A 23,318-nucleotide genomic window follows, 5' to 3' on the forward strand; every position below is an offset into this window, starting at 1 on the left:
TCTCTGTTCGCATCCTTTTCCTCTCCTAATGGCCCCTATTTGTGTCCCCTCTCATTCCTCTCATAAATTCCTGTTTACATCAGCCGCTCTCTCTCCCTCTATCTCATCCCCTGCCCGCTCGCTCGCTGCTCCTTTCCCTTCTGACTCCCTCTCACCCTCCTCCTTGTGTTAACTGGGTATTTTGGCCACTCCCCCCTCCTCTCCCTCCCTTCACTCACCCAGGCCCAGTGGCTACTGCTTATAGCCACTCTGCCCCTTGCCTGCTCTTCAGGAAGCCTCTGCAGTACTCAGGTCTGGCAAGCTCAGCTTGGAGGTTTCTGTGGCATCCGTTGGAGGGGCCCCGGGTCACCGTGTTTCCTACCGGGGGTGACTTGGCAGTGCTATACTCTGTTTCCTCACTTCTGCAATTGCCAGGCTGCAAAACCGAGGCTAGCGCTGGGGTTTAGGCCCAGAGGGACACGCAGAGCCTACAGTGACAAATCTACAGGTAAGGAAGGATCCAGTCCTGGCTGGGCAAGGGAGAATCCTACACAGATGTCCTCAGGAGACCAACGTTATGGCCACAGGGCACACTAAGGCAGATGGGTGGCTGGATTTTTAAAGAAACATTCTGGCACCTTTCTCAGGCCAAGCTTCATGTTTAAAAAGAGTTCTTGTTTTTGTTTTTGTTTTTGTTTTGCTAGGCACCAGGCCAGACCCGGGACCTCATGCATGCTTGGGCCATGCTTTACCACGGAGTTCTGTCATTAGCCCTCTTTTATTTTTTATTACTTTTTATTTGCTTATTGTATGTATTTGTGTGTGTGTCACAGTGTATATGTATCAGTCAGAGGACGGTTTGTGGGAGTTAGTTCTCTCCCCTTCCCTTTTCTACGTCCTGGGAATTGACTTTAGCTCTTAGGCTTAGCCTTTACACTGAGCTCTCTCACCAACCCTACTTTTATTTTATATCAGGTTCTTTTATATCAGGTTCTTGCAAACTGCTGAGGCTGACCTTGAACTTACTGTGTAGCACAGGCAAGTCTTGGATTTTCTTTTCTTTTCTTTTTTTTTTTTTTTTTTTTTTTTTGAGCCTGTCCTGGAACTAGCTCTTTAGACCAGGCTGGCCTCGAACTCACAGAGGTCCACCCGCCTCTGTCTCCCGTGTGCTTGGATCAAAGGCATGTGTCACCAACACCCGGCTCGTTTCACTTCTTAAACATTTATTTATTTTATTTTATGTGTATGAGTGTCCTTCCTGTCTGTGTGTATGCTCACCATGTGTGTGCCTGGTGCAGAAGGAGTTGAGAAGGGGTCAGGTCCCTAGAACTAGAGTTAGAATTGGTTGTGAGCCACCATGCAGATGCTGGGAATAGAACCTGGGTTTTCTCCAAGGAGAGTCTGGGCTCTTAACCCCTGAGCCATCTCTCCAGCCCTAATCTTGGTTTTCAGCCCTCTTGCAGTCTTCTGGGTAGTTGGCTTTTCTGAACTGTCATCAGGCCTGATTTAGGAAGGATTTCTTGGGACTGAACATTCCAGGGAACTTGTCTTTTTCTGAGACTAAGCTGGAGCCAGCATGACCTTACTCACTGGGAGGCAATGATAGTGACCAGAGGCAGTTACTTAGAGCTCTATGAGCAGAATGCCATTCCTTTTACTAGCTGTGTGACCTTGATGAAGTTATTCACCCTCTCTGTGACCAGCTCCCTTCAGGCTTTTGGGGAGGAGGGTAAGCTAAAGGGTCTGGGACAGGGTTGAGTACTTGGAACCTCATTCACAGCTGCATTTCCCCAGAGGATGAGGAAGATAACTGGGTTGCTGGTACAAAGGAGTAGGCTCACAAACAGTTAAGTCTGAGGTGCTGGGGACAGAGCCCAGTGTGGCACTGGCCATCCCTCACTGGCAGGAAGTGTTGGGGTGAGGTTGACAAGCCAGAGCTGCTGGCTGGGTACTTGTTCACTAATGAGGGATAAAGGACCCTCAGCAGTGCCTCACCTGATCCCAGAGTATGTTGGGGGTCAAAGGGGAGTGACTCCCAAAGAACAGGGATTCCCTTCCTCTGGGTACCCAGCCAGAGGAAGAAGGAGTTGATTGGCCTGGGCCTTCTGAGGCTTCAGTTTTGCTTATGAACTGGGGCCTTGGGCACTTGAGTGGCCTCACTTTTCTTTTTTGAGGCTTAATATTGTAGGTTTGTGGAGATGTGTGCAAAAAAGGCAGATGGACATGCTAAAACCATACATCTTGCTGTGCATGCCTTAAAGAGATGTTTGTTCATTGTGTCTTCTCACCCTTAGCAGCGTTTGGCATAATGCATGCTCAGTGAAAGCACTAGGCTGGGTGTGGTGAGTACATCTCTTATACCAGCACTCCAGAGGCAGTAGGATAAGGGGTTCAAGGTTAGCCTTAGCTACATAGCAAGTTGAAGGTCAGTCTTGGACACATGGGACCCCTGATCCCTGCCCCCCAAATAGTATGTACTAAGTAGATGAAAAGATAGTACCATCAAAACTGTTCTTGTTTGGGATGGACAGTGAGCCGCTTGCTTGCCAGCTGTGTCCTTACCCTAGACCCCTTGGGTCACTCCATCTGATCAGTGAAGGCTTGAGCAAGGGATCCACAGTCCCCAGAAGTGATGACCAAATAGGTCTCATGGGTGAGTTTCTCCTCCTGGTTGTTGAGATGAGATGAATCCCTAGCATGGTGTCTGTTTTATCATTTTTAAAAATTATTAATTAATTAATTAGACAATTTCCCTCCCTCCACTCCTCTCTGTTCCTTCCCATCTTTTTATCTTTTTATTGGAATTAGAGACCTCCCCTCTCCTGGCCTGCAGATAAGGTCTTGTTGAAGGCCACTGACCCCATCCTTTTCCATAAAGGACCCCTCCGTGGATGGAGGCTTGGGTCCAGGATGGGATGATAGCTGTGCTGGAGTCTGGGAGCCCTGCTGGATAGGCTCTGCAGACAGAAGTCTACAAGAGAGTGGAGCCAGTTCCTAAGAGCAGGTGCTAGGTTCCCAACAAGGCTGCTCTGAGCAGTCACTTCTGTGAATCATGATGAGGGTAAGAGAAGCCTCTAATGACCCCCTTTGGGGGATTGAGTGACCTGTTCACAGGGGTCGCCTAAGACCATTAGGAAGCACAGATATTTACATTATGATTCATAACAGTAGCAAAACTGCAGTTATGAAGTTGCAACAAAATAGTTTTATGGTTGCATCTCTACGACATGAGGAACTGTTTTATGGGGTGGCAGCATTAGAAGGTTGAGACCACTGGGCTGGTGTGTGTATTTGTGGCTGGTTCAGCTGCTCTACAGGAGTGGGGCCTTCCACCGGCTTTGGAGAAGACTTCAGCTAGCTGATGTAGGGAATATGTCAGTAATTTGTGTGAAGCTCTTTCCAGTTCCTACAGCCTATTTCAATTTGCCAAGTGTGTTACCGTCTCCCAAACACTTCGCCTTCCACCTCCTGTGACCTCACTCCCCTTACACTCCTGCTTTGAGGCTGGCAGGACACCCCAGTTTACAGATAGAAATTCTGAGCCTCTGAGTGGGGGAAGAGATTCTCTCACAGTGGTGGTGAGTAGCACCACCGAGACCGGAGACCTGCTCCCTTGACTTCAAGACTGGGCCTTCCCTTCCGCTACCCTTCGGGCTTCTTCCCAAAGACATGGTTGACTGGTATCCTGTGGATTTGCTGCTTGTTACTAGGGAGAACATTGTGAGGACAGTGGGAAGGGAGCAGCTCCCTTGGCCATCACCACGCTGGGCAGTGGTGGCACACACTTTTAATCCCAGTACTGGAGGGGGGGGCAGAAGCAGGCAGATCTCTATGTGTTTGAAGCCAGCACGGTCTACAGAAATAATTTCAGAACAGCTAGGGCTAAACAGAGAAACCCCGTCTCAAAGAAACAAAACAAAAAACCCAACAACAACAAAACTACTGTCACCAGTCTGAACCTTGAAAGTACTGACCACTTCTTGTCCTACCCATCTGGTACTGCCTGCTTGCACACGAAAACCTGATGGCCACATTCTCCCAGCTGTTGACCATCAGATTACCACACACACACACAAAAACCTACCTCAAATACCGAAACAAATGCCATGTTGGCATTCCAGACAACCTTGGGATCTTTGTGATGGTAAATAAATCCCTGCCAGTTGCCATGACAGAGCTGGGCCATGCCCAAAATAGAGGAAAGAAGAGAGGACACCAAGGTTCCTAGAAATCTCCTTCCTGGAAGGATTTGATGCCTGCAGATGCCCCCCCCAACCCCCAACATCCCAGCCCTAGTAAACATCCAGGCTCCAAGCCTGCTGGGGGAAACAGTTCCTCTAGAATGTGAATGCCCCTTCTCCACTCACCATTGCATACAAATTCCTTTCTGTTCCTAGAACAATCTAGTAATTTGTGAATGGTACTGTGTTGGGGGAAAGAGTCTGTCAGTTTGGTAACAAAACCCTGTCGGAAGATTTTGATTTTGATTATTTGTATTTACACCTTATTTATTTAGAGACAGGGTCTTGTGCAATCCAGGCTGGCCTCCCACTTGCTATGTAGATCAGGCCAGAACTTGAATTCTTGTTCCTCCACCTCCATTCCCCTAATGCTGGCATTATAGACGTGTGCCACTACTTCATGTGGTATATGAAGAAAGGAGATTTAGCCAGGCATGGTAGGCCACATCTGAAATCCCACCACTCTGGAGGCTGAGGCAGGAGGGTTGCTATGAATTTGAGACAAGCCTGAGATATAGAGGGAGGCTGTCCTAGTGAGTATACAAACAAACAGGAAAAAAATAAGGGGAAAGAAAGATGAAGGGGAAGCTGGGGGGTGGTGTGGCAATAGCTCAGCCAAGCCAAATGTTTATCTTGAATGCATGAAAACCTGAATTTGATCTTCATGTAGAAAAGCCTGGCATGGGGCACACACTTATAATCCCTGTGCTGGAGATAGAGACAACTGTATCTTTGGGCATCACTGGCAAATTGGCCTAGCCTACTCAGTGTAAGACCCTGTCTCAAAAGATAAGACAGCCGGATGTTGGTGGCACATGCCTTTAGTCCCAGTATTCGGGAGGCAGAGACAGGCAGATCTCTGTGAGCTCGAGGCCAGCCTGGTCTACCGAGCTGCTTCCAGGACAGGCTTCAAAGCTATACAGAGAAACCCTGTCTCGAAACAAAACAAAACAAAAACAAAAAAGACAAGACAGACTGAACCTAAGGAACACAACACCCAGAGCAGCTGACTTCTGGTCACCCCCCACACACACACCCACACACACACACACTTTAATATACACAGTCATGCCTGGGTCAAGGTAGGTTCCTCAGCACACAGGAAAATTGGCTAATTCTGGTCTTCGCCCTGGGATTGTGTCCTTAACAAAGTTCTCCATTCATCAGCGGATAAATTGGTTAGTGCAGTGCTACGACTACAGGGAATCTGGTTCAGCATCTTCATGATCAGGATCTCTGATCCCTTCATTTGACCTCTATCCTTGTCACATTTGGAGAAAGGCAATGAGAACACTATGAGGGGATACTAAGAGGCTCTGGCCACACTATGACGCCAGTGTGAGGCAATGGGGAAGCCAGAATAGGAGGTACCTCATTTACTTATTGAGCACCTACTATAGGATCAACGCCTTCCTTCTAATTTCCTGAGTGTGTTGTACGTGTGTGTGTGTTGTGCATATGTGCATATGCTGTGTGTGTGGATACGCATGCCTTTTTTTCTTTTTTCTTTTTCTTTTTCTTTTTTTTTTTTTTTTTTTTTTTTTTTGAGACAGGTTTCTCTGTGTAACAGTCCTGGCTGCATAGCTTCTTTTCATTTATTTATTTAATGTACTTTGGTATTCTGCCATAGGTGTTGGGTCCCCTGGAAGTGCAATTATAGACAGTTGGGAGCTGCTTTGTGGGTGCTGGGAATTGAACCTGGGTCCTCTAGAAGAGTAGTCAGCGCTCTTAACCACTGAGTCATCTCTCCAGCCCCTGTATGACTTCTTTTAAAAATAGAAGAACTTATTTTAAAATTTACATCTACTTGTTTAGTATATGTGTTTTTGGGTGCCTGTGAGACATGGCATGTGTGTAGAGGTCACAGGACAAGCCACTTATTTTCCTTTACCATGTGGGTTCTGTGGACCAAACTGAGGTCTTTAGGGTTTTGTTGTTTTGTGGATTTTTGAGACAGGGTTTCTCTGTGTAGCTCTGGCTGCCCTGGAATGGGCAAACATGCTCTGTAGATTAGGCTGGCCTTGAACTCACAAAGATCCACCTGCCTCTGCTTCCCAAGTGCTGGGATTAAAGGTGTGCGCCACCAATGCCCCGCTAGTGCTCTTACTTTTGTTTGTTTTTTTATTTAGAGACAGGCTTTATTTGTATAGTTTTGGAGTCTATCCTGGAACTCATTCTGTAGACCAGGCTGGCCTTGAACTCACAGAGATTTGCTTGCCTCTGCCTCCCGAGTGCTGGGGTTAAAGACATGTGGCACCACCACCCGTCGAGTTGTGTCTTCTTTGGAGAAGTGATTATGTCAGTCCTTTACTGCCTCCTCTCTTTGGTGTTTTGCAGGGTGAGAACCAAACTTGGGGTCTGGTCTCTGCTTTTTTCGTTGTTGTTTTGAGGCACAATCTCACTATATAGCTCTATATAGTATAGACCAGGTTTGCCCAGAACACAAGGTACCTCCTGCCCCAGTGTCCTGGCTGCTGAAATTACTGGTACATACCATCATGGCTGATTCATTAACCTCCAACCCCTTCTAAGAAGGTGTCATACTATAGCTTATGTAGCTCAGGCAGGCCTTCAATTGGCTGGGTAGTCTAGAATAGCCTCCACCCTCTGTTCTTCCTGTCTTGACCCTCCAAAAGTTGGGATTACAGGGCACACTACCATGCCTGCTTTTAAGCCCAATTAAAAACATATTTCAAGCTGGACAAGGTGGTGCACACCTTTAATACCAGTGTTTGGGAGGATCCCTGTGTGTTCAAGGCCAGCCTAGTCTGAACAGTAAATTCCAGGCCAACCAAGGCAACATAATGGGACCCATCTAAGCAAACCAAACCAAAACCAAACCAAAACCAAAATAAATACAATATTCACACTGCTGATAAGGACATGGAGTCTCAGAGACACAGTGTTTACTAGTTGAAAGAGGATTTGAACCCAGCTCCAGCTCTACCAAGCTGGAGTTAGCTGGATGCAGAGCAATGCCACCCTCCCTTTTGCCCATTTTCTTCCTGACTACAAGGTGTAAAGAAAATTGCAGGATCCTGGATAAAGGAATCTTTTCCAGCTAGCGTTTGGTAGTTTTGTTTTCTTGAGTCAGACCTTCACTGTGTAGCACTGGCTGGTCCAGAACTCCTTATAGAGACCAGGCTAGCCTCAACTTCATAGAAATCTTCCTGTCTCCACCTCCCTAGTGCTGGCATTTTAAAGGTTCTAGCCACCATGCCTGACTCCTGCTGGGCATTTGAATTCTTCCCAGGCCTCAGGGCAGATCTGTGAGTGGGTGAGGAGTTAGTCAAGGAACAATTGGCTTCCAGCAGGGACCACAGCATGGCTTTGGAGAGTTCCAATCTCTCATTTCCCAGATCTCCTTTCTTTCCTAATCTCACATTCTCTCCTGGAATAATAGGCATCTCATCTAGAAGAAGGAGTATAAACCCATTCTACAAAGCTGCTTTGCATAGGATATATGATCCCGACTAAGAACTAATGCTTGAAAGTTCCCTAGTGAAGGGTGTCCAGTGTCCTGGGTTGAGGTGGGCAGGCTCAGGGTCTGCTCCAACACTTTCAACCAAAGTAAGGGGTAGTTGGTTCCAAGTGGTGGTGCCCATAAGGAAGGTATGCGCTTTTTCTCTCTATGCAGCTTACAGTTGACACCCTGTTGGTGAAGGCCCCTTCATGCCCAAGAGTTTGCAAGGAGCTGCAAGATTTATGAGTAAAGTTGCCCATGTCTGATTTACAGTTTATAAATATTTAGACATTTCTACTTTTGCCCTCAACTGACTTCACAAAACAGCGGGGCTGGCCTGATGGTGAACCCAGCTTTCCAACCCCGTGTCTGTGCTGGGACATTAACCCGCACATTCTTTCTTCTGCCCAGTCCCTGATGGTACCGCCCCGCTCACTGTCCTGGCAGGGAACTCTTTCCTCAGGTTCCCCGGGGGCTGCCAGTGTTTCCAGTGGGGATGGGGTAAAGGTCTAGATGGCAGGATTCTTCTGGTTTCAAGAGTATGTGTGGTTTGCCCTACCCCCATCTGGGGGCTGGGCCCTGGCAGCTGCTCAGCTTTGACCCTACAGGGAACTGTGCCCAAGGTTAAATCAAGTGGTTCGAGACTCCTACTTCTGAGTCTCTGTGTTCTCTCAGCTTGCTTTTTCAAATTAAGTAAAAAAAAAAAAAAACAAATTAACAGGAAGGTTTATTTACTATAACACTGCAAGGGTCAGGGTCAGCGCAGTGGGCACTGACAGGAGCCCCGCCTAAGATAGGACCGAGGCATCTTCAGCAGCTGTGGAAAGCTGTGTTGGCATGAAACAGAGGCTGCCTGGAGCTGGGGAGAGGGGTGTGTGGGGCCCTGGGTCTGTGGACACCACAGTTCCTTTCTCTGGCTCCACATATATGAACCTGGGAGAGGAAGAAAGGCCTGGCCACCTGGGCTTAGGTCTGGTTTTAGTCATTTTTTTTTTTTTTCTATCATCTTTGGGACTTCTTGGAAATGTGAGATAGATTTATTTATTTTTTCCTTTTGAAGCAGAGTCTTTCTACATAGTCCTGGCTGTCTTAGAACTCACTCTGAAGACCAGACTAGCTTCAAGCTAACAGAGCCCCACCTGCCTCTGCCTCCCTGGAGCTGGGATTAAAGGCATGCACCACCATCCCCAGTGAGGCTCCCTAGAGGCTGGCCTCTAACTTCCCGAGTTTCTCTGATTCTCCTGCCTCCACCACCCAAGCGCTGGGATGACAGGTGTGCATCACCATGCTTACACCGATGTGTCGCTAGGGATCAATCTAGGGTTCTCTATTTCAAACCTGCCATACTCCACCAACTGAGCTATAGTCCGAGTTCCCATTGTAAGACTTCACATGAAGAGACAAAGGCTCCAAGAGTCACATCACTTGGCTAAACCCATTTAACAAGTAAAGAAATGATGGACCAAATACAAACTGCTGTCTTTATGGCTGGAGGAACGGCCAGTTTGCTTCCCCAGAAAAACTGGACAATTTTTCTTTGACATTTACCTTGAAATTACTGTCAGTGGCTTAGTGGTTTGTTCACTCATTTCCTGGCCACAGACACTGGGTGTAAAGAAATGTTCTCAGGAAATTCCTTCCTGGTGAGGAAACAGCATAGACACCAATATCTAAGCCAGGCATAGTGGCACACATCTTTAATCCCAGTACTCGGGAGGCAGAGGCAGAAGGATCTCTGTAGAGCCAGCCTGGTCTATAGAGTAACTTCCAGGACAGCCAGAGCTACACAGGAAAACCCTCTCTCAAAATAAAACAAGAAATCAATATCTAAAGCATATGGCAAGCTGGGCATGGTGCTGTAGGCCCTGGGAACCCAGCTGACTAGAATTCCAAGTTCAGTGCCTATCTGGACAACTTAGAAAGAGCTAAAGGAGAAAGAACTTGGGGTATAGCTCAGAGGTAGAGGGCTTGGTTAGCACTTGCAAGGTCCTGCATATCACTCCTACTATTGAAAAACAACCAAACTGAAGTATTCTTTAGGTTGATACATAAAGTTTTGGTGCAGGGCCCACAATGTCCTGAGCTAGCCCTCTGACTGGACATTTTTCTGGAGAGAGTCACCATTTTCCCCACTAACTGGAGCTCAGACCCAAAAGAAGGGAGGTACTTCCTGTGTGGGTAGTGGGTAGGGTCACAATTTCCCCACATCTGTAAGCGTCACGAGCTGCCCAGCTGTGGACTGCCTCTGCTCCCTGTCCTCAGATAGAGCTAGACCAGAAGTGCTTCCCACCCAGGAGCCACACAGCCAGGGGTCCAGCAGGAGAGAGAAAAGGAGAGTTGCAAAGGCTATGGGTGAGGGGTACATACATTTTCTGGTCTCTGGTATATCTCTGCTGATTGGCTATCTCAAAGACCTCGGGTTCTATGGGTTAAAACTACCACTGTTAACTATGGGCTGGGATGCAGCTTATCATTAGAGGTCTTGCCTGGCATGTGTAAGACCCCAGGTTTGAACTCCAGCACTGGGGGGAAAAAATCACAGCTAAGACTTTCTAAAACAACTCAAAAAACCAAACCAAACCCAGACTCTTCTATCTTAAATAATGCATTCCCTCCCCCCCACCAAAACAACTGGATTTTCTAAAACAAATAGTTTAGGGAGAAGAGTGGCATTGTCGGACATGGTTTACAAAGCTCTTGAATGTTGGATTAAAAAGGAGACAGTTGGGGGTCTCACAGCCGCTTCCACATTTGCTGTGTGGTGACAAGCTGTTTTTCTTGAAGGAAACAGATGTGTGCTGGTAAATGGGGGGGGGGGAGTGGGAGGATGGGAGGGGTGTGGTGGGGGGGTGGGGGGTGGGAGAGGTGAGGGGTGGGGGTTATTTCTTGTCCTGAGGAGGAAATTCAGGACCTTGAGCACACAGGGTAACTAACTTCTCTACTCCTGAGTTCAGAGGGCTCCTCCAGTTAATTGAAAATTTGTTTCTTTGACTTTAAAAATATTTTTATTAAGCTAGGTGATGGCAAATACCTTTAGTCCCAGCAATTGGGAGGCAGAAGCAGGCAGATCTCTGTGAATTTGAGAATTTTGTGTACAGAGCTAGTTCTAGGACAGCTAGGCTACACAGAGAAACCATGTCTTAGAAAAAAAAAATTAGTTGCCTTAATTATACTGAATAATGGGCTTTGTTAAGGCATTTCATGCATGTTTATAATGGATTTTGACCATATCCGTTTCTTGTCTCTCTCCCATTGATCATTTCTTCCCAATTAGTTTCCTTGAAAGTATGCATCTGTTTTCCTTTTTGTTTTGGGTCTTAGATAAGCCAGTGACTCTCATGAGGAACTTGCAAGGGTGAGGATTTATTTACAGGAACATGATCTTAGGCTGTTTTTTATTCTGTGTGTGAGTATGGCATATGTGCACATGTGTTTGGGTGTACTGGCCTGTGTGCATTCAGAGCAGGATGTTGGGGTACACTGGCCTGTGGGCTTTTTTTTTTTTTTTTTTTTTTTTCCTGTTGTTATTTTCATCTCTTCTGGCAGCCAGCAACCCCAGCAATCCTCCAGCCTCTAACCCTCACTGTTGGTATTATAGGCTTGCACAAGAGGACCATACAAAGCCTTTTTACTTACATCCAAACTTACATTCTCATGCTTGAACAGCAAGCACTCTTTTTTTTTTTTTTTTTTTTTTTTTTTTTTTTCTTTTTCCAAGACAGGGTTTCTTTGTAGCTTTGGAGCCTGTCCTGGAACTTGCTCAGTAGACCAAGCTGACCTCAGACTCACAGATCCAACTGCCTCTGCCTCCTAAGTGCTGGGATAAAGCCATGCAGCACCACCACCACTCAGCACCACAGCAAGCACTCTTGACCACTCTTTACTGCTTGTTTATTTGGGTCAGGGTCCCACTGTGTGGTCCTGGCTGGCCTTGAATTTGGGAGCAGTTCTAGGCATTTGCCACCACTCCAACTAGTTCATCTTCAATACTTATATAAAAATCAAAATTAAACTGGGTGGTTGTGGCACATGCCTTTAATCTCAGTACTCTGGAGGCAGGGTTAGGTACATCTCTGTGAGTTTGAGGCTATCCTGGTCTACAGAGCAAGTTCCAGGACAGGCTCCAAAGCTACAGAGAAACCCTGCCTCAAAAACAAAACAAAATCATAAATAGTAGAGTCACATATAGACCAGTCTGACCTTGAACTTGCTTTGTGGTGCCTTTCTATACCAAATGCTGGGTTTAAAGGCATTAACCAGGGCTGGAGAGATGGCTCAGGGGTTAAGAGCACTGACTTTTCTTCCAGAGGATCAGGGTTCAATTCCCAGCACCCACATGGCAGCTCAAAACTGTTTCTAATTCCAGTTCCAGGGAACCTGCCAATCATGGCAAAACACCAATGCACATAAAATCATAAACTACATAAGTTAAAAAGAAGGCATTTATTTAAAAAAAAATAAAGGCAAGAACCATCCATCATGCCTGGATTTGTGAATTAGGTAGTTATATATTTCTTTCCCCTGCCAGGGTAATTTAGAGACAAGTTCAGCTCATAGATCAAATTATTTCATACACGCTTTTCTCTAGAAGGCCATATTTTAGTTTTGTTTGCTGCAGAATACTTTTGTAGATGCTATCCATTTCACACAAAGAGTATTATAAAGATGTATGCCTAATGCTTAAGCTTTAGTAAAAAATGATAACTTTCAGGTTGACCAGATGGCTCAGCAGGTGTAAGCGCGCCTGATGTGAAACCAGATGAGCAGATGATCTTTGGGTCCCATGTAGTGAAAGGAGAGAACTAACTTATAAGAGTTGTTTTCTGACCTCTACACATGCATCATGGCACAAGCACACGTACTCTGAATAAACACATAAATGTTAAAATATTTAAAAAGACAACTTTTTTAATTTATCAAAGACATTTAAAAATTCTACTAAGTATTTATATATGCATACATTTTTTGATTATTATGGTTTTTGTTTTATGTTTATTTGAGGCAGGGCCCAGTGTAGCCTAGATTGGTATCAAATTCCCTATGTCTTATGTAACTGAGACTGGTCTTGAACTGTTGATCCTCTTTTTTTGTTGTTGTGTTTTGTTTTTGAGATTAGAGTTTCTCTGTGGCTATGGAGCCTGTCCTGGAACTAGCTCTTGTAGACCAGGCTGGCTTTGAACTCACAGAGATCTGCCTGCCTCTGCCTGTCGAGTGCTGGGATTAAAGGTGTGTACAACCAAAACCAGCTGAGTATTTATCTGTTTTATCTTTCAAGTTCTCAGTTGTGAAGAAGTCAATGTTTCCGTCTAATTTGATGTCACTGGATCTGTGCTCAGGAGCCTGACAGTTACTCACCAATTGCTTTTTCACTGTCACTGCAGACGGGACATAGTGAAAAAGGAAAATGGTAGCCGGGTGTGATGACTCATACATGTAGTCTCAGCACCAGAGAGGCTGAGGCAGGAAGAGTGTTGAAGGCAGACTTTTCTGTCCTGCCAGCCAGTTCTCAAATAACCACACAGAGACTTACTATTAATTATAAATGCTCGGTCAACAGCTCGGGCTTGTTACTCTCTCTTTCTCTCTCTTTAAGATTTATTTATTTAAATGCATTGGGGTTTTACTGCATATATGTCTGTGTGAGGATGCATAATCCCCTGGAATTGGATGTACAGACAGCTGGTCACTGAACCCTGATCCTCTGCAAGAGCAACCAGTGCCCTTAACTCCTGGGCTATCTCTCCAGTCCACTAACTCTTACATTTTATATTAACCCATGTTCCTTATCTTTGCTCTGCCATGGGTCTTGGTACCTTTTCTCAGTATGGCAAATTCATCTTCCATTTCCTCTCCATCTCCTCGAGACTCCCAAGACTCCTCCTCTTCTTCAAGCTCTTCTTGTTTGGCAGTCTTTCCTAACCTTTCCTAACCTGTCTAGCTATTGGCCAGTCACCTTATTAACCCAATCACAGTGTGAAAGACTATTCTTTAGAGTGTCATGAGTTCAAGGCCAATCTGCTTTTTTGTTGTTGTTGTTTTTTTGAGACAGCATTTCTCTGTGTAGCCCTGGCTGTCCTAGTCCTAGAACTCATTTTGTAGATCAGGCTGGCCTCAGACTCACAGACATCCACCTGCCTTAAAGGCGTGTGTCACCATTGTACAGCCAGCCTGGGCTATTTAGTGAATTTGAGCCTAGAAAGTGCTATGGAACAAGAATAATGAAAAGAAAAGCAATGTTTTAGTATTACTATAAAAATCCTAGCTGGGAAGTGGTGGTGCACATTTTTAATTCCAGCACCCTGGAGGTGGAAGCAGGTGGATCTCTATGAGTTCAAGGCTAGCCTGGTCTACAGTTCCAGGATACCTAAGGCTACACAGAGAAACTCTGTCTTAAAAAAAGAAAGAAAGGAAGGAAGGAAGGGAGGAAGGAAGGAAGCAGGGAAGGAAGAAATCAAAGATAAATCTTCAACAAAAATATTGTCATATTAGCAATATAATTCATAGTGTGACTCAGGGTGGATTTTTTTAAAATGTTAGAGAAATTGTCATTTATCAGGAATTATGAGAACTATGGACTTGACACATAAATTACTGTCCTGCTAAATGGAACAAAGGTATAAAAAATGTTGTCTACAAAATTCAGTGACATCTGCTTATTTCTTTAAATATTCTTATATTTAGCCTCTTTAATGTATTTTCCCTGCAGAAGGCTCCTTCAGGATGGATGTCATTAACAAGGTTTCTCATCCATTCCTGTGCATTAGTTTTTGTTACTGGGAAAAAAGTTGAAGAGACAGTTTCTGGTTCTCACAGGTGGCTCAGCCTCCACGAGGAACTGAAATTGAGATGATGTCTGAATCATGAGTTGAAATTGGCCAAGTGAAAGGAATGGAGGAATGGGATTGTTCTAGTTTGCTTTCTGATGCTTTGGTAAACACTCTGACCACGCCAGGCAATGGTGGCACACACCTTTTATCCCAGCACTAGGGAAGTAGAGGCAGGAGGACCTTTGAGTTCAATATTAACCTGCTCTTCAGAGTGAGTTTCAGGAGAGCTGGGGCTACACAGAGAAACCATGTGTAGAAAAAACAAAAATAAATTCTGACCAAAAACAATGTAGAAGAGGAATGGATTTACTTAGCCTACTCTAGTCTGTCACCAGACTTACCTCCAACTAAGGAACTCACTTCACACTCTAAGAAGTACAGCAGGAACTACAGAGGATGCTGCTTGCTGGCTATTTGGCTATTTATGAAGTTCAGGATCATCTGCCTAGGGGATGGCATCACTCACAGTGGGCTGGGCTTTTCTACATCAATTATCAATTGAGACAATCTCCCATAGGCATACCCCACAAGCCAACTAGGTAGTTTCTCAGTGGAAGCTCTCCTCTCAGAGGACTCTAGGCTCTGTCAAGTTGGGAGAACAAATCAGAATATGTAGCTTCAAGGTAGAGCCCTTGCCTAGGCCTTGGGTTTTATCAGCATTCAGAAGGAGGGTGGGAAGGAAGGTAGAAAGAGAGGGAGAGAGGGAAGGAGGAAAGGAAGGGAGAGGGAGGGAATGAGAGAAAGGGAGAGAGAGAGAGAGAGAGCCTTCAAGGCAGCAGGTTGAGTATTTTGGAACTATGAGGTCTACACAGGGCTGAAATCCTTCAAGGGAAGTCACTCCAGGTGAAGACTGGTGGGAAGGTGGCCCAGGGTGCAAGCAGAGTGGCAGTGAGAGCTGGAGGTCAAGGCAAGGGTCATGTGGTGGCTTCTTTCAGTCCTGGCACCATGCACACCTCTGCCCGGAATGTTTGCACCATCTTCCTTCCTGGTCTAGGCGTTTACAGAAATGCCACCTGTTTGCCCAGATCTCTCTTTGTCCTTCCTTTCAGCACCCCATTTATTCTTTGTGGGGCAGCTTTGTCTGAATTCCTTCAGCTGTTCTCCCTCAGGAGAAGATAAATCCCCTGAAGGCAAAGCTGTTTGCTGTGCTCTTCAGTATGCACGATGTGAGTCGGTGCTGAGGTGTTTGCTGGCTGGCTGGCTGGATGGATGGATGGATGGATGGATGGATGGGGGGACAAATGGATTTGAGATCCTGACCACATTTTTTTTTCTATAAATATGTAGTGTGTGTGTGTGTGTGTGTGTATGTGTGTCTGTGTGTGTTATCTATGTGTTTATCTGCACATGAGTGCAAGTACCCCTGAATAGAGTCACAGGCACTTGTGGGTCACCCAACATGGGTGTTGGGAACTGAATTCAAGTCATCTGTAAGAGCAGTACCCCCTGACTCCACTGTGTAATAGAAGTGTGATGTTGGCTAAGTCACATCCACTTTATACCCCTGTTTTATAGGATAAAGGGAGAGACATGGCCTTGAAGGAGAGTGGATAGTGGGAGGAACTATGGTGTAGGATTTAAGGAGTAGGATAATGGAAATGGATTGTTTTCATCTTTTTGAAGCAGACTCACTGGCCTTCAATTCACAGAGATCTGCCTCCTTAGTGCTAGGGTTAAAAGCGTGTGCCACCATGCCTGGCTTTAGCTTTAATCTTTAATGCACCTTGACTTTTGTTTTGAAATAACTTCAGGATACTTTTTGGAGGGAGCAGGATTTGAGACAGGGTCTCATGTATCTCAGGCTGGTTTCTAACTCACTGTGTACCTGAGGATGACATTGAACTTTGATCCTCCTGCCTCAGCCTCCCAAGTGCTGGAATTACAAACCTGTGCCACCACATACAGCTGCCCAGCTAACATCAAGACTTTTTTTTTTAAATGAAGTTGTAAAATAGTATGATTAGAATTCATTCTTTTCTTCCCCCAATCTCCCATAATATTACAGTTCTAGAATACAGTTGTCAAAACAGAGAACCAATGTTTTCAGTTCTGGAGTTAGAACCAGGGTATCACATGTCAGAGCAAGAGCTCCCTCCCAGCCCCAGGAAGTTCATGTTGAGGCAACATTAGTAACTAAGCTATGGATGCTATTTGAAGTTTATCGGATTTTTTTCCCCTCTAGTTCCAAGATAAAATCCAGGACTCTACATTGTATTTAGTCTCTCTCTCCCCCTCTGTGTGTGTGTGTGTGTGTGTGTGTGTGTGTGTGCGCGCGCGCGCGCGCGCACTTAGGTGCACGTTTGTGTGATCTCTTTGTGTTTTGAGACAGAGTTCGATGCTGTAGGTTGGCTAATCCGGCTCCCTATGTAGCCCAGGCTGCCTGATATTCACTTAATCCTCTTGCCCCAGCTTCCCAATTGCTGGGGTTACATATGTGAGTCATCATGCCTGCCATATGGATGTTTAGTCTCCTATAATCTCTGACAGTTCCTCAGTTTTTCTTTGTTTTTTGTGACTTTGACACTTTGCGTAGGCACTGGTCAGTCATTTTGCAGGATGTTTATAGTTTTGGTTTGTTGGGTTTTGGGTGGAGTAAGAGTGTAGGTCTAACCCTCGACCACATGCATGCTGAGCAAGAGATCACTGTGTTATAGCCCTGCATCTGTTGAATGGATTTTTAAAAATTCTCATTTGCCGGATATTGGTGGCACAAGCCTTTAATCCCAGCACTCAGGAGGCAGAGGCAGGTGGATTTCTGTGAGTTGGAGGCCAGCCTGGTCTACAGAGCTAGTTCCAGGACAGCCTCCAAAGCCACAGAGAAATCCTGTCTTGAAAAAAAAAATTCTTATTATATAACTTAGGTTGTCCTAAAATTCCCTTTGTAAACCAGGATGGCTTCAGAGCCATGGTGATCTTCCTGCCTCTGCCTGTCAAGTGAATTTCATTACAGGTGTGCACCACAATGCCTGTCATAAAACTTTCTGCAATCTGAATTTTTACGAAGTCTCTTTTTATTTTACTTATTTTATGCATATGAGTGCTTGTCTGCACGTCTGGGCACCATGTGTGTGCCCGGTGGAGGTCCAAAGAGGGCATCAGATCCCCTGGAACTAGAGTTACACTATGTATGTACATCACACACACACAGGTGTACATACACAGAGGTCAGGTGACAACTAGTACAACTCAGTTCTCTACTTTCTCCACGTAGGGCCTGTGGATCCAACCAAGCCACCAGACTTGGTGCCAGGTGCCTCTATCCACTGAATCATCTCATAGGCTGCTAACCTTATTTATGCAGGCTCTGCCTTCATCACCTCTCTCTTAATCCCTGGGATTAAGTCCCAATGTTGGGGCTGGAGAGATGGCTCAGTGGTTAAGAGCACTGGCTGCTCTTCCAGGAGTCGGGAGTTCATTCCCAGTAATTATGTGGTAGCTTACAACCACCAATAGTAGGATCTGATTCCCTCTTTTGGTGTGCATAAAATAAATAAATATTTAAAAAAATCAGCATGAATTCTAGAGAGGATTCCAACATTCAAACTGTAGCAAGGAGGCTTGAAATTGTTGAGGTAAGGGAGTCTCTTACTGGTTCTTTATGAAACAGAGTCTTTGCATATTCTTCCAGGCACACACTGCACTCCATGATCAGGTGACCCTTCCGCCCAGAGCAATGGAGCAAAACAAATCCTCTCGCGTGGATTCTGAATTTCGATACACCCTCTTTCCGACTGTTTACAGTGTCATCTTTATTCTGGGGGTGGTTGCCAATAGCTATGTGCTATGGGTCTTTGCCCGCCTGTACCCTTCGAAGAAGCTAAACGAGATAAAGATCTTCATGGTGAATCTCACTGTTGCCGACCTGCTCTTCTTGATCACCCTCCCGCTGTGGATTGTCTACTATTACAATGAGGGCAACTGGATTCTACCCAAATTCCTGTGCAACGTGGCTGGTTGCCTCTTCTTCATCAATACCTACTGTAGTGTGGCCTTCCTGGGTGTCATCACTTACAACCGCTACCAGGCAGTGGCCTACCCAATCAAGACTGCTCAGGCCACCACCCGCAAGCGTGGCATCTCTTTGTCCTTGGTCATCTGGATATCCATTGTGGCTACTGCATCCTACTTCCTGGCCACAGACTCCACCAACCTAGTACGCAAAAAGGATGGCTCGGGCAACATCACTCGCTGCTTTGAACATTACGAGCCACGCAGTGTGCCAATCCTTGTTGTTCATGTCTTCATCGCATTCTGTTTCTTCCTTGTCTTCTTTCTTATCCTCTACTGCAACCTGGTCATCATCCACACACTGCTCACGAGGCCCGTGCGGCAGCAGCGCAAACCAGAAGTGAAGCGCAGGGCTCTGTGGATGGTCTGCACCGTCCTGGCGGTGTTTGTCATTTGCTTTGTGCCCCATCACATAGTCCAGCTGCCCTGGACTCTAGCAGAATTGGGCTATCAGACCAACTTCCATCAGGCGATTAATGATGCCCATCAGATCACCCTCTGCCTCCTCAGCACCAACTGTGTCTTAGACCCTGTTATCTACTGTTTTCTTACCAAGAAGTTCCGAAAGCACCTCAGCGAAAAGTTTTACAGCATGCGCAGTAGCCGGAAGTGCTCCAGGGCCACTACTGACACGGGCACCGAGGTGATAGTGCCTGCTGACCAGACTCCTGTCATGTCACTAAAACATTAATCTCTGTCTTAGTAAGGTCAGTCCCGGAGTCTCCTCTCCCGAGGACCTCATACACTGAGCTGGGAGGTGAGAGGTTTCTGATTGAGGCCAACCCCTCTTGGGACCCTGGTGGACTATTAAGTGTGCCAGTTACGTTCTCACGGACACAGGAGTGACGGCACTGGCAGCTTGTTGGAAAATACCGAACTTGAATGTTCCTTTTCACCCATCCTTGGGGTAATAACTAGCAAGTGTGGTTGGTGGGCTCATCCAAAGCTTTAGAATCTGACATGGTAGCTAGGGCCAAACTTTGGACTTAGACTCTGAGCCATCCAGTTCATCCAACTAGGGCTGCAGCCTTAAGAATTGGGCAGTCACTTCTGGGAGCTACAGGCAGGGGAAAGGACTCTTCACTGGGTCCTGTGGAAGACTTTTGCCAGGTGAACAGTTGGGTTTAGGATGGTGCCCTCCTTTCCCTACCCACAGGTACAAGGTCTTTGTGACATTTCCTAGAGCCGTGGTTTGGCGGAAGTATTTGACTGACCCAATAACTCAAATGTAACCAGACTCATAACACAAAAGCTGGTCAGAAGCTAGGGTGGGAGTGTGTGTCCCGAGGCAGCTAAGTTTCTGCCCAGGCCTCAGAGCATGCTGAGAGACTGGAAAAGACAGGGCTCCCTCAGGACACTGCAATGTCTACTTCCCAACTTGTGGCAGGCAGCTGCAGCTTTTGATGACCTCTGGACACCCGCACAGGGAGTGTCACATTCACTCACTGTGCCCAGCCTCCCTGTCAGAAACAGCTGAAGGAAGGAGAGATTTATTTGGCTCTCAGTTTCAGAAGGCTTCAGTCCATCATGGCAACGAAGGCACAGTAGGGCAGCTCAGACTATGGCGGCAGAAACAAGAGGCAGAGGTTGTTCATGTGGCAATGAGCCAGGAAATGAGAGAGCACTTTAAACCCGGGGTGGGGTACAATCCTGAGCCATCTACTTCTATAGCCAGGTCCTACCTCCTAACAGTTCTGTGGTCTCCCGAAATAACACGGTTAGTGGGAGAATCAACACACAGAACATGGCCCTGGGCCAGTGAGATTAGGTAAAGGCAGTTGCTGCTAACACGGATGATCAGGGTTTGATCCCGGAACCCACACGGTGAAAAGAGAACAGACTTCTGTAACTTCTCTTCTTCATGCACGCTGTGGCACACACATGCCCCGCCTGCCCTCCCCCCCCACATAAATAAACGTACTAAATCAATACAACAAAGCAAAACAGACAGGACCCATGGAGATGCGGGGTGTTTTAGATTCAAAATTCATGAACTATGGCCAGGCATTGGTGGCACATGCCTTTAGTCCCAGCACTTGGGAGGCAGAGGATCTCTGTGAGTTCGAAGCCAGCATGGTCTACAGAGTTAGTTCCAGGACAGGTTTCAAAGCAATACAGAGAAACCCTGTCTCGAAAAAGAAAAAGAAAAACTAAAAAATTCATGAGCTATTACATACAAGTAAGGTCTTCTTCTGCCCTTTGAGCAGTGTCTAGAAACCTCAGACTCAGGACTCTGAGGAACTTTTCTTGATTTCCTGAGCCTTGTGCTCCTTAAAAAATAAAGTTAAAGTCTTTCCTTCCAGCCAGTGTCCCCTTGAAGTTGGGTCAGCTGACTCCTGTCTGCCAGCTGAGCCTGGGTTTGTTCCAATAGGCCTGTAACCTGCTTGGGTTTGGGGTGATGGCTATGGGCTGTACCTAGCGGAAGGTGGACCAGGTAGCTAAAGCGACATACTTGAACTTTGGCATCTTCCAAACTCAGGTTCAAGTCTCCCCTGTGCTGGGTGCTGACTAGAAAGTGAGAATTAGATTTTCTACCTCTTGGTGTCATTAGCTGGGAGGTACAACCTACCTCAAGGCCGGTATGAGCAGGGCATACTCAGCTGACTTCTTGGCTACTCATCCCTGATCCTCCTCGAAATCCCCTGATAGGAAGTGAAGGGGTGAGAGTTGGACATCTGGATTTGGGATGCCTTCAGGACTTTGCAGACCTCTACTGACATCATTTAAACTCCAGAGCCATGGCCATGTCTGAGTAAAGTGAGTGGGCTGGTGAGTGGTCATCTGGGTAGGCAAATGGCTTTTCAAAGAAAGAGATGTAACAGGCAAAACAAAGGCAAGAGAATAACCACTAACACCACAGCAGTGACTCCGAAGCAGGAAATAATTTTTGTTGCTACTTTGTAACTATAATTTCGCTACTGTTACAAATTGTAATGTAAATAACTTTGGAGGCACAGGTTTTCCAAAGTGCTCTGGGCCCACAGAGCCTGGAGAGAGAAGACACAGCCTCCCAGGGCCAGAGTGCATTCCTGCAAGCTTTCCCTTGAGTTCAGGGAGGTATGCTCATGCTCTCTCTCTCAGCAGGACTCCTTAATCTCATTAAAATGGGTGTCTTGTACCTTCCATCAAACAGCCTTCTCTATGTTTCTATGCTAATACAGTATGTTCTGAATTTCATTCATTTGCATATCCTCCTTGTCATGTTTTGCAATAGCCATGTACCACAGTATGTTTACTTAATAAACATTTTTTTTTTGTTTGTTTTTAAATTGGGTCAATTTTTAAAACTTACATTCTGACCTCACAGCCACCTTATAGAGTAGGTATTTTCCTGCCCATTTTACAGATGGGAAAAAAGGAGGCTCAGAGGGACTGAGTCAAGGTAAAAGAGCAAGTGGCAGAGTCATTAATATTTAAAGCCAGAGCCAGGCTTCCTCCCATTCCCCCCTCTGCAATGTAACTGTACCCACATGCTACCTCTTCCAGGCATATTGTGTGTGCTGGAGCAGGAAATGGGACAGGCCTCTACTCTGACGTTGGATGTCTCATGTGCAGTTCATGCATCCTGAAGCCCCATGGGGACTCTTCCCAGGCACAGGGACTTCACTCTAGGCTCTTCACAGAGACATGCTTCTAAGAACCCCAGGAGCCAGAGTAACAGTGCTGCTGGAGCCAGGCGGAGCATTTACTAGTCGTGAGACTAAATTCATGTGTCTGCTTGAAGAGCTCTAGAATCCTCTGGAAACACATAAGAATCTCTAGGCTGTATACCCAGAAGCAATGTTACCCGGTCATCCCAAGCCATACTTGTATCTAGTTTGATGAAGAATTGCCAGCTTACTCCTGAAGTAGCCACAACACTCCACACTGTCACCCATAGCTCTATGAAGGATTTTGTGGTTTTGTTTGGATGGAGGGTCTTACCATGTAGACTTGGCTGTCCTGGAACTCACTCTGTAGACCAGGCTGACCTTGAACTCACAGAGATCCACCTGCCTCTGCCTCCCGAGTGCTGGGAGTAAAGGTATGTGCCACCAACGCCCGACCTATTGTAGACATTTTCATACACATGTATAATGTACTTGGAACATATATCCCCTCCCCGTTTTGTTCCTCCTGCCCTCCCCCAACTCCTGCTGATGCCGCTCTAGCTCCCTTCATCTTCTTAACTGGCTCTATGTCCACTCCACTTTCTGGAGTGTGACCCAGAGTTTCATAAAGGTCATTTACTGGAGCATGGACACTTTACCTGTCCTTCACCATTGAAGATATCTGTTCTTTTCCCATCAACAGTTAACTGCATGTGATGCCTCAGGGAGGTCTGGGGTCCCAGGAGGCCCCCGGTATGGGTTCTGTTTCCCCGAAGCCACCCTGGACTGGTATTGTCCAACTCTCATGGCACAGAGTGTGTAATGGAATCTTTATTTCAGTTGGAGTATTTCTGGTTACTAAGGGACTGTTCTCAGGTACTCACTACTCATTTGTGGTCAGAGTCAAACCTGTCAGGTTACAGAGCTTGCATTGTGTCACAGAATGATCAATAAAGAGGCCACTAGAACCTGTGGGCAGAGCTCCTTTCTGTACCTGCTAGTCTGTGATTTTGGACACACTATGGAACCTCTCTTTGCCTATTTTCCTAAGTGGGAATACTGGCCAGGTGTGGTGGTTTACACTTGTAATCCTAGCACTTGAGAGGCTGAGGCAGGAAGATAGCTATAACTTCAAGACCACTCTATATAGGTGAAGCATTGCATAGTAAAATTTTGTCTAATAAAAAAATTATTTTGGTATTTTGAGACA

At 46.1% G+C, this 23,318-nt stretch overlaps 1 protein-coding gene across 1 annotated transcript; it reads left to right on the plus strand.

Moving 5' to 3' along the window:
* The first annotated feature begins 220 nt into the window (after positions 1–220).
* Positions 221–21,787, plus strand: Ptafr (platelet activating factor receptor). The gene is made up of 2 exons (XM_051188999.1): positions 221–487; positions 18,139–21,787. The coding sequence occupies exon 2, from the start codon at positions 18,184–18,186 to the stop codon at positions 19,207–19,209; it is 1,026 nt and encodes a 341-aa protein (XP_051044956.1). The 5' UTR covers positions 221–487; positions 18,139–18,183; the 3' UTR covers positions 19,210–21,787.
* The last annotated feature ends 1,531 nt before the right edge of the window (positions 21,788–23,318 follow it).

Source organism: Phodopus roborovskii, unplaced genomic scaffold (genome assembly GCF_943737965.1).
Source record: "Phodopus roborovskii unplaced genomic scaffold, PHOROB, whole genome shotgun sequence".
Taxonomy (NCBI): Eukaryota; Metazoa; Chordata; class Mammalia; order Rodentia; family Cricetidae; genus Phodopus; species Phodopus roborovskii.